At 39.6% G+C, this 17,681-nt stretch overlaps 2 protein-coding genes across 3 annotated transcripts; both read right to left on the bottom strand.

Moving 5' to 3' along the window:
* Positions 1-3,582: 3,582 nt before the first annotated feature.
* Positions 3,583-9,501, bottom strand: L (zinc finger protein Lobe). Of its 2 annotated transcripts, XM_011311424.1 has the most exons (6): positions 9,328-9,501; positions 8,919-9,146; positions 7,098-7,336; positions 6,729-6,871; positions 4,238-6,410; positions 3,583-4,075 (listed from the first exon to the last, which is right to left on the bottom strand). In XM_011311424.1, exons 2-6 carry the CDS (start codon positions 9,028-9,030, stop codon positions 3,860-3,862), a joined length of 2,883 nt encoding a protein of 960 aa, XP_011309726.1. In that variant the 5' UTR covers positions 9,031-9,146; positions 9,328-9,501; the 3' UTR covers positions 3,583-3,859. The 2 variants fall into 2 exon arrangements, with proteins under 2 accessions (XP_011309726.1, XP_011309727.1); XM_011311425.1 differs by lacking the exons at positions 8,919-9,146; positions 9,328-9,501 and having other exon boundaries at positions 6,729-6,903; positions 7,098-7,179.
* Positions 9,502-11,204: 1,703 nt separating this feature from the next.
* Positions 11,205-12,894, bottom strand: LOC105270473 (probable dimethyladenosine transferase). The gene is made up of 5 exons (XM_011311423.1): positions 12,748-12,894; positions 12,061-12,427; positions 11,558-11,903; positions 11,394-11,500; positions 11,205-11,315 (listed from the first exon to the last, which is right to left on the bottom strand). The coding sequence occupies exons 1-5, from the start codon at positions 12,803-12,805 to the stop codon at positions 11,273-11,275; spliced, it is 921 nt and encodes a 306-aa protein (XP_011309725.1). The 5' UTR covers positions 12,806-12,894; the 3' UTR covers positions 11,205-11,272.
* Between the last annotated feature and the right edge of the window lie 4,787 nt (positions 12,895-17,681).

Genomic DNA, 17,681 nt, shown 5'->3' with positions numbered 1-17,681 from the left:
GTGATCGTAGATTAAGATAACGGGCTAATGTCGTCGACGAAAACGAGAACGGAAAAGTCGAACGCGCCGGGTGGAAAACCGCTGGAAATAGGAGGGAGTGGGTGGAAAAACAATTTTGGGGGCTCTTTTTTCTCGTGAATGTTGCGGACCAGAGTTTTATGATACCAATGCGATTACTGCATTTGATGCCACTCCTGATTCAATTAAGATACGACAATTTTTCGTGGTTTATGGGTTATTAAAGATGGACGATAACGGGGGTGGGGTAATGAGGGAAGCGTTTGTCTGGGAGTTTTTTTTTTTGAGGGGGGAGCTTTTTCGGGAATTCAGGGTCGTGGGGAGAGGGTGCCGAATTGTCGGAAATTTCGGGTGTTCCGGCGGTTTTAAGATTTTAATCTACATTTGTGGGGCGATGAGGAATGGATTTTGGGGAATTGTTTTGGATTAGATGGTGTTCTCACGTGAGAATTCAAGGTGTCGAGTCTTGAATTTTATCTTGGTAGATGGTATTTCATCTGGAAAGTGCGAGATTGTTTTCGGTGATGGAGGATATCCTTGAGGTGATTGTTTTGTTTTGACAGAACGCACGTGGAAAATGGGGGGTGAAATGTGTCATTCATTTAATCGATTATAAAAATTACGTACTATCTCTAGGAATTATCGCGAAAGAATTCACAAGAGAGAAATTTTAATAAATGGTTGAATAAATAGATTTGACTCTCGGAAAATGGAGTTTCTCCCCTCAACCCATCAAAATCATAAAATCAGAGACGAGATAAGTTTGCTCGACTGGCCCTTCTGACCTTTTCCCCAGTTTGTTGGCCCTAGGATTTCCTTCGCAAGGTTCAAATTACCTTCGACCCTCTCCCTCCTATAGCAAAAACAATTACAACTCAATTAACGATATAATTGATATAACTCCGTGATCTACCCTCTGTCGAGAGAAAAAAATCCCGTACTCCTCTAACCACATATTAAAAATAAAATGACTCCTGTGGAATAATTTAATTCCACCAAAGAAAATTTTTTTGGAACAACAATTCGAACGTCAATTCAATTTTATGCAGAAAAATTTTTAGCAGTCGACAGAAATATTTTTCTTTCTGGAAATGGGAAAAAAACACAAACAATACAAAAAATCCAAAAAGATAGTAGAGTTCAAGTTAAAAATTTGAAATTCGGTGGAACAATTGGAATAACTTGGAAGTATATCTGTGTAAAATTTCCGATCGATCGGTCAAGTACTTTTCGAGATACACCAATTTATCAAACATATAAATTTCGTTTTGAATTATTCAAAATCTACTTGACCCAATTTAATTTTTTCGGCGTCAAAATATTGCGGCGGCTTTTAAATCAATATTTTTTTACTCCCTTGATTTCAAGGGATTGGGGGAGAGTGTAACACTTATTTTTTGAGTTGAATCAGACGTTTCACGATGACTTGTACAAAGGAAAATACAGAGGCCGTTGGAGGGAGTGGGAGAAGAAAGGGAATTGGAAGTTTGACAGTGGCAGAAGGGAGTAGAGTTTAAATATTTTGTGAAGGGCTGAATGTGGAAATTGTGTCGGGTTTGCAAGGAGACATTCCGAATAATTCGCTGAATGCCAGAGGACCGGGGAGTTTAGACAATAGATCGCGAGTCACTGAGGGCAACTTTGAAGAATTTATTTGGGATCCTGCGAAAGGAAAACAAATGATTCAGTTCATTCATCTTTTAATCACTGCAGTCACGAATTCAACGTACAACGAATGCCGGGGAATTTTAATCTTTCAGCATTTGAAATGGGGCAACCGATTGTACATTTAATTCCATTTTTTGACAGTCGTGGGGATTTATATCCGGTCGTATCGACATCGTGATCGCGGGTAATGACGAAAACTGGAGATATCACGGGTTATCAGACGTTTCGGCAACGAGAAATTGCGGGAAATTGACATTTTACTTCAATTTTCGCAAGCGAATTTTTTTTAGCGACTGTTTTAATTATTTAAAACACTAGAACATGTCGGAATCTGACAGGAAAGGTAGAGGATTTAATTGAAAATTGGGGAAAACTCTGCGGGAATTGTTAATACAAAGTTCATGCATCTTTTGTGATATAAATTTCTCGTCTTTTCTTAGAAACTTGCGAAGGAAAATTAGTTGTCCTGCAGTGTTTCGAAGCGGAAATTTTCTTGGCTTTCCGATGAGAATCATCTCGTTCTCTAGGTTTTCACAACATGAGATAAATCGAACAAAAAACGGTGAAAATAAAAGAGGACTTGGATTATTAATAAATCTTTAAAGGGACGCAAACAAGTAACGAGAACAAACCAAAATAAAATGGAACGTCAAGCAGTTATTAATTAATCACGAATAATCGAGTGAGAGCTTTTCATGAAAATTATTGAAGCCTTTTTTTCTCAGAGACCAAATTATTCCAATAACCGGATTATCCTCTGCATGTAAAACGTTCGTCCAGAGTGACCTCATCGATATTTGCATTTCAGGAGAGAAAATACCGAAAAAAATCGGAATAAAAAAATCTGAATAACCACAAGCCGAAAATCATTGGTTAATTATTCCGTCATATCCAGGGATGGCAAAAAATCCAGGTCATCCCGAGTTAATACTCAGTCATTGTCAAAAAAAAAAAACCAAAAATATTGGAATTTTTCATGAGAACATCCAATTACAGGTTAATGCAGGCATTAAACAATTTTTCTCCTATCGAATGTGCCAGTTCCATTTAACGCGTGCAAATATTGGATTAGGGTCTCATCGAATCCCCTTTTTTTTTGTCTGAATTCTCGCCGGTTGAATCGGGGCAACGGGGTAGAGTAAATATTTGAGGTGCTTGGGTCGCTCTGATATCAATTTTTGATATTATTTTTCTTCTATTGAGCGACAGAGATCTGCCATGTCTGAGTGACAGAGGTCCTTTTTCACTGGGTCTGCCCCAGTCGATTCCTGTTCTACTTCGAGTGGATAAAGACGAATCAGAACAGTTGGCACAGCAGTTCACGACGTCTTCTGGTTAATTATTTATCCATGAATTTCTCAACACTTGGCATTAAATAATTATCATTTTTCACCGTTCGGTCTTGCAAATCATTAAATTTTCATGACACGAATGGACGTGCGATCGATTTTTGCAAAAATGAGAGAATCTAATACGAAGATATTGAAATGTCGAATGCGAATTTTGATTTCCCAAAATATTTCTTATTCAATTATTGATGTCAATTATCATGTCGAATTGAAACATAAATTATTAGGATTTTATAATTAATATCGAGAGAGCATCATTTTTGCTTGTTGCTGGGTGAAGAAATTATTGGAATTTATAAATATTTCTAGTGGAAAAGTTTCATGATGATAATTTATGAAATCCTGAGATAAATTTTTCCAGTCCTCTGGATTTACTGAAATTCGGTTAATCTCTTAAATAATTGATATGAGAATATTCACCACAACGAATAAATTTTTGATAAATTTAAAAAATGAAATTTTTTAAAGAATGAAAATAACTCGGAATAAACACCCAAAAATTCCATAATAAAAATTATTTATTCATTTACACATTTATCTCTATTTATCTCAACATATTAATCGGTAATAATTAGCTCTTGATATGCATTAGACGGAAGCGTTGTCTAGTAATTCACAGTCATTAAAAAATTACGACTTTGTCTACTCCTACCTGTAAAATATTAATTCCCCAAAAAATAATAAAAACGAGAGCAAAGGGAAAGATCCATCGAGCCTGAGGATTCTCCACTTAAAAATATTTCCTCCCCTCGATGGATCGATTGCACCTTCACCCACCCTCGGAATAATATCCCTCATTCATCCCCCGTAACATGCACTAGAAATTAGTCAACTTTATCGTCCACGGAGGTGTCACTCCTGTCATCGCTTTGATCTTCCCCAGTATTCACAACAATCTCCTCTTTAACAATGACACTGTCTGAAGTGTCTTTTGATGCATCTTTATCATCATGTGTCGACACATGATACTCCAGTTCACTTTTAAAGTTGAACCTTTGACTGCAACATGGACAGTCATATGGACGGGTAGAATCATTTTCCTGCAACAGAAAATTACTTTCTAACATCTTCATGAATTGTTCATCAATCATGCCTTAAAAGCTTCATATCTAAATGCCTCCCGAAAAATTTATCAGTCCCCAAATTGATTGTTTCGTAAGCTGAGGATTAGCTGGAGAACCCTGGAAAGGCAATTGACCCACCTTCTCGCTGGAGGATTCGTCCTCCTCCTTGACCGCGACGTCGCCCTCCTCCTTGCATACCTCATAGGGGCTCGTCAAAATGGGCAACCCCTGCGAGTGCCTGAGGAAGCACCTCTTGCATACTTTGAGCCCCTGTTCGCTTGCATCGTTGGCCGGTAGAGAGACCCTCTCACCCTCTCCAACTTCTCTCAGACAAATACAACAGCTACCGATATCACCGCGCTCCTCATCCTCACTTCTCAGATGAAACTTGGCATGAAGCTGGCATTCAAACTCACTGATAAGCGTCTGCCGGCAAACAACGCAATGAGCTGGTACGTGGCTGACAATTGCCTCTCTCCCCTCAAGCCCCTCCAAGCTGTGTTTATGCACATGCTCCAGGAAGTCCCTCTCGCTGGCGAGGGTGCACCTGCAGACAACACAAATATCGCTGATCTGTATCTTGCAGTGCTTCTGAAGCTTGTGCTCAGCGAGAAAGCTGCCGGACGAGAAGACTTCATCACAGATGTTGCATTTGTATTTTTTACCTGGGTCTGCAGGGGCATGGTGGACCCTGGTATGAGACTCAAGCTCTAGTCTGGATCGCAGACCCTCGCCGCAGTAACTGCAGACGAATGAAGTCGACAGCTTCTGTACTTTCGATGAAACTGTCTTGTGAGCGAGTTTCTTGTGCGCCTTGAGCTCAGAGTCACTCGAAAAGTCAGACCTGTCGCAGAGATCGCAGTGATGAGGTCGTCCTGGTGTCGTTGGATTGCCAAAGGACTGTTCTTGCTGATTGATATTGCTGTTGAAGTCTGGTGAGCGTCGTCTCTTCAACGAGGATTTCTCCTCGGAGTCTTCCGATTGTCCAATTAAATTGTGAGCACTCGCCATGTGTTTATCGAGAAGGAATTCGACGGGGAAGCCTTCTCTGCAGATGGGACAACGAAAGAGACACGTTGAGTGGCTGGCGAGGTGATGCTGAAGATCGCTGTCCGACGGGCAGAATATCCCACAGAAGCCGCACCTGAAGAACTCACCGACGACTTTAGGAGTTGAGACTGAGTTCCCTGGGGAATTCAGATCGGAGGCATGCACATTTCTCACGTGATCCAGAAGCTCTCCAGGCGTTCTGAATCCTTCTCCAGGCTCTGATCCACCTCTGCCCCTGCAGGAGTTGCAGGGGTAAAGGCTGGCCTCCTGCGAGTGCTTGACGGTGAAATGCACCTGAATTCCGACGACTGAGTCAAACGTGTCCCTGCATATCTCGCACCGGAAGAGGTGGTGTGCATGGATATCCAGCAGGTGCTTCTGGAGGCTCTTCGAGTCCCCGAAGAGTTCATCGCATGCATCGCAGCAGAACTTCTTGACGATTTGTCCCATGAAGTGCTTCGTCAGGTGCATCAGCATATCCTCACGCACCTGAAATTTGAGCTCACACTTTGGACAACCGATTCCAGCAGCTGCTTGCTGGTTGGCATGCAGATGTCTTGCAAGGTGTGTCCTGAAGGACTCGAAGTCCTTGAGTGCTGCACCACACTGACCACAGAGAAGTGTGCCTGATAAATAATTCGACTTCGGTGATTCGTACAACTTGTCGATCTCTGGTTTCGAGCGTGGAATGATGCTCTTGTTCTCGCAGTGCTCGAGTACGTAGTGCTCGGCGTATGCTGTAGCTGATGAGCAGGGCTTCGAGCACAGGGGACAGGTCAACGTGGTGAGTCCGTCATTGTGTGCTGAGACCAGGTGCTCTCGGAGTGAAGATAGCTTGCTGAATTTCGTGGCGCATCGTCTGCAGGTCAAATCCTCCAGGTCTGAGGGTTTCGCTCTGAGTCTTCGACAGTCATTAGCCTCTGGTGAAGAGGAGGACGGACTTGGGAGGGGTAGGAGTGCCTCGTGGGACGTTTGCACGTGCACCTGGAGTTGCTCCATCGAGGAGAAGGTGTCCCTGCAGTACATGCAGGTCAGGTGGAGGGGGGAGTGGTACTGGAGCTTTGGCTGGTGATCTGGGGATGCGATTGCTGGCGGTGAGGATGTTGGGAGGGAACGCTGACAGTGGGGCGTACTCGGTGGCCTTTTGTGTGACTGCATGTGAGAGGTTAGCGCTGCTGCTGTGTTGTAACCTCTCGAGCACTCCGTGCAGTGGTACGGCTTCTGGTTATCGTGTGTCTTCATGTGAATCTTCAAGTGATCACTGAAAATTATTATCAATTTCTCAAGCAAATATATATCTTCAATTTCTCCAAACCAAATTTCTAGGGAGAACGACAAATTTGCTAGGAAGTTTTCCTTTTATCTCAAGTTTTCCATTTTTGAGAAATTCGTATGGAATTTTGTTGTAATTGATGGATAATTGAGAGAAACAGTTAATAGCAAGTGTTGGAGCTTTAGGCGAATTATTCTTAACTCAATCATCAATTTCTTCTTTATATTTTTGAGTGGTTTATTTCCATAGTACCTGGTGGGAGGGCAAAGGGTGGTAGAGTGACTCTCTTGGGAATTTAGAAGTTACCTTCGTGAAAATGCTGCTTCACAGTGGGTACAACGGTATCTTCGGTCCCCAGTGTGTAGTTTCACGTGGCGATCTCTACTTCGTTTGTGTTTGAACAATCTTGCGCACCAGCTGCATCTGTATGGCATTTGATCGCCATGGGTCTAGAGTCAGGGATTAAAAGAAATCATCTGGGCTGTGCAATAAATTCCAGATCTCATCAATTTCTCGTCCAGCTAATATTCGTTCATCATTTACAGAGATAAATTTATAGTAAAATTTTATAATGAAATTTCGTGGAAAAATTTTTGAGAGGAGACATTTCACTAGGAATTTATCTTCGTGTTGTAGTAAAATTTTTTCACGGAGAGAAAATATTTTGCGTCTCACCTGCTCGTGTTTCTTGAGACAACTCAGACTGGGGAATGTTTTGTCACAAAATTGACATGAGTATGGACCAGATGAGTTGTGGGAGTCAGTGTTAATCCGCAAATCTCCATCGATTTCAGTTTCCGATGGAAAACTCTGGGACGTCGAGGTGGCACACGACGAAGGGGTGCCACCACCTCGTTGACATGTCAAACTGTCTTCCTCACTTCGCCAAGAGTAACTGCCACCCAATAATCCATCTAAAAGAATTTTTTTTACCAAAATTCAAGTCTAAATCCTCTTCGACTCATCGTAAAACAATTAATTACCACTCGAATTCAGAAAATTGAATTTTCAATTGATAGAGAATAGAAAATATTTATTGGCTAAATTGATAAATCGTGAAATTCAGTTGAAAAGATCTTTTCGAATTCAGAAAAATGACGGACTCATTGCGATAATAACAGTAACTGACGGAAGTCGAAATAACAAGTCTCATTTCCTCATTTCGTAAGTAATAAAGCGTGCGACACCCACCAGTGCAATTTTACTGATTTTACGGAATTTTTCGTGTCCACTAGTCATCTTAAATTCTAATAAAACACACAAGACGCCCAATGCTATTCAGTGGAGCTACGTACTCGTAAAATCGGTTGCATCCGTTGACACCTACACGAGAGACACTCGGTTTTATTAACTAAAATAGGCGCCACCTAAATTCGTGGAGGAGGCCGGATGTAGAAAATTACTCTGCCTAATTATTATCCAAGACTTCTCCCTATTAATCATCGAATAACTATTTCCAATCAATTCAAGCATCAAACTATATATTCTAAAATGACAATTCAGAGAATTAAATCTATTATAAAAATATGATTAAAAAATCATGATAAAGTCGCGTAAATTTTCATCTTCACTTCTAGAATCGGCAAGGGAATTTGAGTTAATCGTCATTTTAATCCAGTCTTTGTCTGTTTTACCGAAGTTGATGGTAAATTCGGTATTAGAGTTTTGACGTTATTTTTTAACGGAAAATGTGCCGAGTTCAGCAACGTCCCTCATCTCTACGTAACGGCGCGAACCCGTAATCTCCCATGGGAGTCTGACGGGGGACTCGAGCGTCCCGTGTTCCCAATGGGAGACACATAGGAGACGTTTGGGAGCAATGAGTCACCGAGTCTCCGTGTAATCTCGAAGGGAGACGAACCTGGGAGGACTGAGTGGAATATTTCAATCCAAAATAACTACCCCGAATTACGTTTTTACCGTTAAAATACCGCGACCGGCAATACCCCGTACAAATCCGCGAAAAACTCCAGCTGATCCAAATACAACGTCCTGTCAATTTTTTTTTTTTGACATTGACGTTGCGAAAAAAATTTTGCATCGCTGAGTCAAGACGATTTATTCGGAATTCATTCGATTTTAGGAAGAGGAATTCGTCGGAATATTTCGGGAGGAAAACTTGGCATTTCCATTTTCTCATGGTTCCACCGATTTTTTTTTTTTTCACTTTTCAAATTAGAAAAGCTTTTATCCCGCATTCATGTCACACCTGGTCGCGCACGTGTACTCGGTTCAAATGTTTTCCCGCTTCATTACGTAGCGTGCATTAATTTAAATTTAGATGTAACAGAGAGTGCATTTTTTAATTGAATTTTTTATCGACGACGGAATTTTCACGTGAAAATTGAAGAATCGAGAGTGAGAAGTAGTTGTGAAATTGTGAATTCCCGTGGGACCTCACGACGAGGAATTTCTCTTTCAGGAAGAACCGGAGATTCCATTTTTTACTGGCAGACGCGAGTAAATATTTTATTGGAATTCAAAATAATAATGTACCTTTCAACTTGACACTGCACTTCTCCTCTGGCAGAGGGGATGGCGACTCCTTATGAGCTTGAATTTTCTCAATCAAAAACTCCAGCCTCGAGCTATTCCCCTTGAACAGCATCTCGACACCCCAATAAACCTAATCCCCCCCAAAAAAATCAGTCCCCTCGTAATTCCCGAACTATTTCAAAAAATCGAAGTAATCACCATCATTTCGCGCCATTTCTCCGTCACTGTCTGCAATTCACAAAACCATGTAAAATCTCAAAAAAAAACCCCCATCGCACGATAAATCAAAAACCCGAAAATGTTCCCCAATAAAATTCACATTTTCCACCCAAACATAAACAAATTAAAAAAATAATGGAACAATCCAAAGAAAGATAAATATAAAAGATAAAAAAAAACGCTCACGTGCCTGCAATCGATAAACGACTCAATAATGACGGAATAATGATGGAATAATAAATAAATGTAAAAATGATCGGATAAAATGATTTGTAATATTAAAAAAAAAATGATAACTCTTGACTTCACTGTGAGGGCTATAGGCAAACACTGAAGGGGGTCCTAGTCGTGTACGGTATTATCAACCCCCAGTTTGCAAGAGAGACCTCCGGAGAAGCAGTTACGGAGTTTGCGGACTCATGGAGAAAGGGAACCCTGTACACCAGGAGGAGAAGGTGAGGCTGAGGGAGACCCCTTGGGATACCAGCAACCGCATTGGACGGTAGGCGGGATCGTGAAACACCCAGCCTCTCCCTCTCTCACCCTCCCGCCACCCACCCGCCTCACCACCACCCCCCGCTAAATTTATCCAACCCCACCACCTATTGCTCGTTTATCTGTCATATGCTCGTCTCAGTCGAGTTGAAACTCATCACGATAACACTGACTATAATTATGATCAACCCTTCAGCTCATTATTTACATTTTCCCGTTTTTTGTTATTTTTTTGCTTCTTTTGTCTAATTATCACAATTATCATTTATCTGACATTTTTTTATTTTCTTCCTCCAGCGGGATAAACAATTAATTGGCGAATTCTGTTCGGGGATTCGGGAGTGATATTTTTTTGTTGCATTCTTGTTTAGTTGCTCAACAGCTTTTTTCATTCTGATTTTTTGATTTTCTGGCAACTTTTTCATCGTTTCGGTAATGAAAAACATTGAGACGACATGGATAAATACTTTTTTATTATTCACTTAATTCACTATTAATCTCTGAAATTGTGGAGTAATCAATGGACGCATTAAAAGACAATGATAATTGAAATTCTTGAAGAATTGATGCTTCAATATCTCCTTTCGCAATTAATAAGTTTTTCATATAAATCCACGAATAGTTCCTAAATAATAATTCCCCAATAACTGTTGAATCCCCACAACCACTATCAAGCAATCCATATAAAACCCAGCAACCCCTTAAAATTGATACCAATGAATAATTGATGAGCCACCAGATATTAACCCATTCTCCCTGACGAGGTGTACCAAGGGAGTTCCATTAAAGCCCCGTCAATTAATATTAACATGCAGCCTCAAGCAGTCCCTCAAAAAACCTCCCCCCGTTCCTTCCGGTGGCCCCACACCCCCCGCCCCAAAAAAATCCGTAAAAAATGGAAAATAATTCCAACGTTTCTCGACATCAGCGAATACTGTCAGGGATACCGTAGAAAACTTAAAACGAGAGTGGAAAAAAAAAAGATGAACAAAAAAACAGGAGTAAAATAAAAAAAATAAATAAAAGAAAGAAATGTTAACGTGAGAGAGTGAAAAAGAGGGTACGAGGAGGAGTGAGGACTCCTGTATATTATGGGGATGCTAGGATATTCCCATGGGATCATGGAGGAGTCCAGAGCACATGCGCCAAGCTGATTAGTTCTTCCGTCCCTCTCTCTCGTGGGCTGCCAGCACCAGAGGAGACCACTGACTCCTCGGGGACCCTCATCCCCCAACGGTTTTCCCTCTTGGATCGTCGTTCCCATTTACCATCTCTCTCTATCTAATTTTCATTCCTCGTGCAGAGCTCACTCACTCTCGCATCCCAATGCCCAACTATTCCACTTCTCTCAGGGCTCACCGTTACCCTAGACGCGAAAAACCCCCACCCCCACAGTACTACCTCTATTCCCAGTACAATACCAACTAGCGAAGACTTTTCGCAAGTACATACGAATGAAAAAATATCGATATTTGATGGCTAAATGGCTGACATGATCAATTCTATCTCCACGTCCATTATCATTTTTATTATTAATCAATTATGAATTAATGAACACAAATTCACATCATGCTCGAATATAAATAGAGTTTATTCAGTTCTAACATGGATTTTTGGAAAAATAATCGTATGTGGAGGATTCACGCGAAATGAATACCCGAAGAGTTAAAACTGTGGAGAAGTCTAAAATAAGAGAAATAAAAAGAAATTAATAATTCAATTGGATAATACGAATTAATTAAATGGGATGGAGATATTTACTTGATGAAGTCGTCCATGTCCATCGTTCTGGCACGTTTTTCCGTCATTTTCGCAGACTCTAGTGATTCGATGACTAGTGCTTTGATATCGAAGTCTTCAGGTATTGCCTGGGGCAAAAAAATGAATAAGATTTCAATTTTAGAGATATTCTGCATAAAGTCTACCTTATTATTAAGACTGCAGTGGAGTTTGTAATTCTTCTCCAACATTTCCAGTACAGTGGTGTGTTTGAAAGACGCCGAGAGGGTTTTATTTTTCCTGCCAAAAGCTATCCTCGTTAATCCATCCCACTCCTGATAATTGATGGGTGGCGGTGGAATTTTTGGCTCAACTCTCACGACATTTGACTCGACTTTCGGGGGTGGCCTAAAATTATTCTTCCCAACTTTCAACAACATGTCGACTCTCGCTAATAATTGGGTATTTACGCTCAATCGACAGTAGGACTTGTCCCCAGGTTTGGCAACTAATCTCTCAGCGAATTCCCTTTGAAACATGAGTACTGCACACCTGCGAAATAATTATCACGAATAAAAAAAATTGTTCAGTGAATTTATATCGACATCCGAGTGATTGACGATTAATTATTAATCCACGATTGAACATTTATCTGAGTATCCAACGAATTGAGGATGTCCAGGTATTGATTTAAGTATTGCAAGGCAACCTGAACTGAGGACGATGCAGCAGGAGTTTGAACATCAACGGTGAGGATATTTGATAAGGTACATTGGCGACACACAGATCGAAGAACGGTAGATCAGCCTTCAGCACATCTCCAACGACAATCTGCAGTTTGGACTGGAGAGGTGTTGCTTGGACTCTCTTCTGCAATTCTGCTACCATCCTGGTGTCCACCTCGCAGGCAATGACCTTCTTGCACTTCTCCAGCATTTTGACGGTCATGTTACCTGTGCCAGGACCGATTTCGAGGACAACATCGGTGGGCCTCAGGGCTGCCTTCTCCACCATGCTCTGGATTATCAGAGGATTCTTCAATATGTGCTGGCCAAAGTCCTTATTGAACATGATACCTGACGACGAGAATCATCAGGAGTTGCAAGAATTACTGTTGTGCATTTATCCCCTTTCTTCTCCTCACACACCTTTTGGTGCGATCGTTCATATATTTATTTATTTGTTTATTTCCCAGCAATTCGTTTATTAAAGTTGTTATTTATTTGATAATTATTCAATTGCAGATCATCTTTCTAAGTTAATTGTATTGAAATTAATTCATAATTTCGATAATTCAAGTTTGAGAATATCTTTGAAATTTTGTTAATTCTACTAAAATTGAAAGATAAGATTTCCGATATTTAGGAAAATCATGAAAGAGAGACATTTTATTTACCCTGTTTTGCGATTTTCTCATGGACTCGGCTTTTCTTCTCCACCCGTATTTTCGGCATTTTTTTCGAATTTTATTTCTTCTGTTTTGATCAATTTCAAGGGAAACGTCAAATTTTTGGACCAACACGCACGTGGGAATCATAACCTTTTAAAATTTCACGATAATGCCGCTTTGAAATATGGCGCTGGTGCCTGATCGCCATCTTGGATACCCCCACCCCTTGCGAAAAAAAGCGCGCGTGAGTTTTAAAATCAATTTTGGCCGATCAATGAATTTTCCTCTTCTACTATCAAAATGAATTAATTCTCCATTTATTATTGAAATGCATCAATTTTTTTATAACAATGCATTTTAGACGACGTTGACGGGACCATTTGTTGATGGGATGATATCAATGCGCGATATAATACGAATTTTTTTGTCCAGGAGTCGGTACCGCAGACGATGATCTCTGGATTTACTCCAGAGATGCCGCGATAATACGTGTTACAGCAGAAATGCACGAAACAAAAAAAAAATCCAATGTATTGAGCACTTTAAATTTGAGATCTCAATCTTCATGATCAAATCGATCCTGAATTTTCAGGACTTGAAAAAATAAAAAATGAAAAAAATATTCATAATCTTACATTCAATTAAAAAATTTCAAATTGACTCCTGATCTCTCCGATCGAACTTGAAATTTGTTTTGATCTTCGTATTATTAGAATGTTGGATCAAAGGTAGAGGTTTCACATATTAGAGTAAACTTGTATTTTTTTTCTATGAGGAAGCCAAGGCGGTCATTAGGCCATTGTTCCACATAATCCCTCGACAAAACTAGTATTACGACTGCGTAAAATCGCTGTTCGTCATATTTCCAGCATCCCAACGTCCATCGTCATCCCACATGAGAGCATTATTGTTATTTGGGTCGCGGCAATGTGGCGCCATGCGTCTCGCCATTCCCACTTCAACCCCCTATCCAACCCCCGTCCTCCCCTTTCCCACCCCAGGACCTTAGTCATAACGTGCATTTCACCCCTCGATATTTACTCACATTTTGTTCGTCAGACTCCTTAAAAACATGATAACGACACATCATCTGATTATCATTGATAATCCATGGAAATTGCAATAATAATTTCCATAATTTATTCGATTATTTACAATAATACTCGATGGAAGAGTTATTACCAATTGAATTGATTTTTTAAATTGATATCCTTTTTTATTCGACATTCATTTCGAGACTGACAATTAAAACCCTCAATTTTTAACAACTAATAACGATAAAAATATTTTTTTTGACGATCTTGTCAATTACATAACTGACCGATTTTATTAAAATCGCTGATACGAATGTTTGTGGCATAATTCCATAAAAATTGAAAACCCAATACTATCGGATCATATATTCCCTCTGCTTTCAAAATACATCTCTCAAACATAAATTTTCAAAGAAAAATTTTTTGGAAATTTCGAATTTTTCCATTTCAGTGTGTACCTCCTCGATTTTTTTCGGAAATTTCGAATTTTCAAATTTCAGTGAATACCTCCTCGGTTTTCATGTTCCCCTGATACTTTTTCAAAAATTTCGAATTTTTTAATTTCATCGGAAACCTCCACGATTTTTTTTTGAATATTTCGAATTTTCAAATTTCAGCGAATGCCTCCTCGATTTTCATGTTCCCCTGATACTTTTTCAGAAATTTCGAATTTTTCAATTTTAGCGAATACCTCCTCAATTTTCATGTTCCCCTGATACTTTTTCAAAAATTTCGAATTTTTCCATTTCAGCGAATACCTCCTCAATTTTTTTGTAAATTTCGAATTTTCAAATTTCAGTGAATACCTCTTCGATAAATTTTCAAAGAAAAACAATACAACATATTATTATAAATTGTAAAAATAAACACGACGAAATTCTGCGTCTTCAGCAGATAACGAAATTTCCCCTCGTTATCGGATATTTAAGAAATTTAGGGTTTGCGCTGTAGTGGATTGTCGCATTGATTGGTATCGATCAGCAATCGACACGAGTGTCCCAATTTCAGTGCAAGCAGAAGACAATGAGCTCAACGGAGATGTTGAGATTGAAAATGATGGGAGTCGGAGGGAAATATAGAGAAGGAAAAACTCGTCGGCGCCCCCCGGCGCCAATGGTTCTGCTGGCGCCAGGCGTCTTCTCTCTTTTCCTTCACAATCCCCTGCGATATCATCGCAATCGATCGAAACGGGGGGCGGTAAAGCAGATAAGCTCAAAGAATCAGAATCTCAAAACGAATTCCCTCAATCTACCGATGCCTATTCGTGGTGCACCCTTGTGATGATTCAGATACCAACACCCTGGGGTGAATCACGCACTAATGGAATTACACGTCTGATTGTCATGTGGACATCAATGGACCATTTGTTAATGGGTCAATGGTTTTTTACTGACGCTCTGGGGCTCATTTCCAAGGTCTCGCCAGGCATTACGGAGATTTATGCTGGCCAATTTAGTTAAGGGCTTTCCGGTCACTTTTTTAATAAATATTCCGGAATATTCCGCCGAGAAAAATTTATTATAAAATTTATTCACAGGATTTAAAGTAATTATCCTGTTTCTATCGTAGTAGGAATTACGAATTCCTTGAATTCATTGAAAGTAATCCAAGTTATGGAAACATTATGATTATATTGATTAGGTAATTAAAAAAATAAATAATAAATTGAGAGGTTTAAGGTTTTGATTGTGACTCTGGTATTTCCGGAATCATCTCTTTTATGAATAACTCGGGATTCAAACGTAAAATAATATTCTATTTATTTTCTCAATTTACTCAACTGGTGGATTATTTTTGGTATCAAAAATATCACTGAGCACTTGCCAAAAGCCGCTGACGAGCACTTCCTCTATACCCGTCTACTTCTGTCGCAACTCGTAATTGGTTTTTCGCGTTGACCAAGTCGCACGTCTCGAATCCTCGGAATGAGTTCACGCGGCCATTGCAGCGATGTAGAGTTGTCATAGCTCTATTAAATTCTATAAAAAAAAAAAAATTCCACAATTACCGAGAGAATGGCGTAGAAATAGCGTTAAGGAATTTAAGCGAATCATGTCACTTCTCGAAATTCAACTCTCCTCTTCCATCGATTAAAAAATGAGCGGTCCTGCGTCAATTCTCGATATACCGATATATCGATATACATTTCTGATATTGGAGTAATGCCATAATTTTTGTCAGTGCAATAAGTGCATAATTAATGTTCTGCAATCGATCGACGGTTTTTCCATGACATCTGCAGAATTCTCACAATGAATTATTACTAGTAATGCCGAAAAACGACAATAAAAGTCTAATGCATCTTCTGCTTCTTGTCCAAGTACCCGACTCGCATGAAACTCGGACACTGGATATTCGAGAAAACGAGGACAACAGCTGCCGAAGCCATAAAATTTTCATTGACTTCGGCGTACCGTATATTCAAACTCTCCCGGAGCTTTCGCCTCCTTCCGAATAATCCCATTCCTCCAAATGAGTACTTTTCACCGGGAAAACTGGTACTTGAAAGAAATAGCCTTGAAAAAATCTGGAAAAATACTTCCAAGGACTTCGCGGTTCGGTGTATTGGGTACTTCTGTCAGTCAAGCGTTAAAAGTACTGGAATGAAGAAGCACCTAATTCACTGGCCGCAGTACTTTCAGTGAATACCTCCTTCATTTTCATGTTCCCCTGATATTTTTTTGAAAATTTCGAATTTTTCAATTTCAGTGAATACCTTCACAATTGTCATGCTCCCCTGATACTTTTTCAGAAATTTCGAATTTTTCAATTTCAGCGAATACCTCCTCGATTTTCATGTTCCCCTGATACTTTTTCAGAAATTTCGAATTTTTCAATTTCAGCGAATACCTCCTCGATTTTCATGTTCCCCTGATATTTTTTTTTAAATTTCGAATTTTTCAATTCCAGTGAATACCTCCTCGTTTTTTTTTTGGAAATTTCGAATTTTCAATTTTTACTTTTTACTATGCCCTGAGAGTACTTTGGGTACTTTGTTCGGTACTTTCTGTCCTCTGGACGCTCCGGGCGTCGCGGCGCCGGGTCACCATTCCCCACCCCCCAACTATGGGGTCGAAAAATACGTGACAATCCGTTGAACACAATATTTAGGGGTGCATACATATTTTATTTCCTCGCAATTTACATTTTTTTCTGCATCGAATGCACCCGGGGTGTGTCAACGCGGAATCTGTACGTTTTTTTCGAAATTGTATAAGTGATTTTTTTATTCGATTGACTTTTTATATTTACTATGAAATAATTATAGAGTGTGCATCAACTTCAGTGGAGTATACAATTCAATCATCAAAAAATGAATGTAAAAGTTAATTATTGTTTCAGTGATGTAATAACTGAATTTTTTTATAGTTGTCCATTTGTCTGCACACGGAATTTTTAAAAAAATATCCAATTCTAGGAATGGCTAAACCGAAATTGCAGTTGGCTCGTAAAAAACAGCTGTTAAAATGATACTCCAAAAACGCAATAAAAATTTTTTGGCAGTGGAACAAAAATGTAATAATTCCAGAAAACGTGACCGTAGTATTAAAATTATTCTGACAGTGAAATTTGGCAGTCGCCTGCCCCCAAAAAAATGTGCATACTAATAATTATATATGATATATTTTTTTTAAATCCCAAAAATTTTTTTTCTCCAGAAAATTTTTCAAAAATTCTCCAGCAAAAAAAAATGCAAGCGGTTTTTTTTTGGAGAATTGTAAACAAAAATTTTTTCGTAACAGAATTCTCTTATTTGGGTTCGTCAGAATGCTGAGGGGTGGCAGAGGGCTGGTAAAGGGGCGAAAAAGGGGCAGCGGAGGGGTGGCAGAGGGTGATAACAGAGGGGGTGACGATGTGGTGGGGAAGTAAGATGTAAAGAGCGGGAGAAATAGTGCGCGTGGCACA

The sequence above is a fragment of the Fopius arisanus genome, unplaced genomic scaffold (genome assembly GCF_000806365.1).
Source record: "Fopius arisanus strain USDA-PBARC FA_bdor unplaced genomic scaffold, ASM80636v1 scaffold00088, whole genome shotgun sequence".
Taxonomy (NCBI): Eukaryota; Metazoa; Arthropoda; class Insecta; order Hymenoptera; family Braconidae; genus Fopius; species Fopius arisanus.
This window is presented reverse-complemented; position numbering and strand designations above follow the sequence as displayed.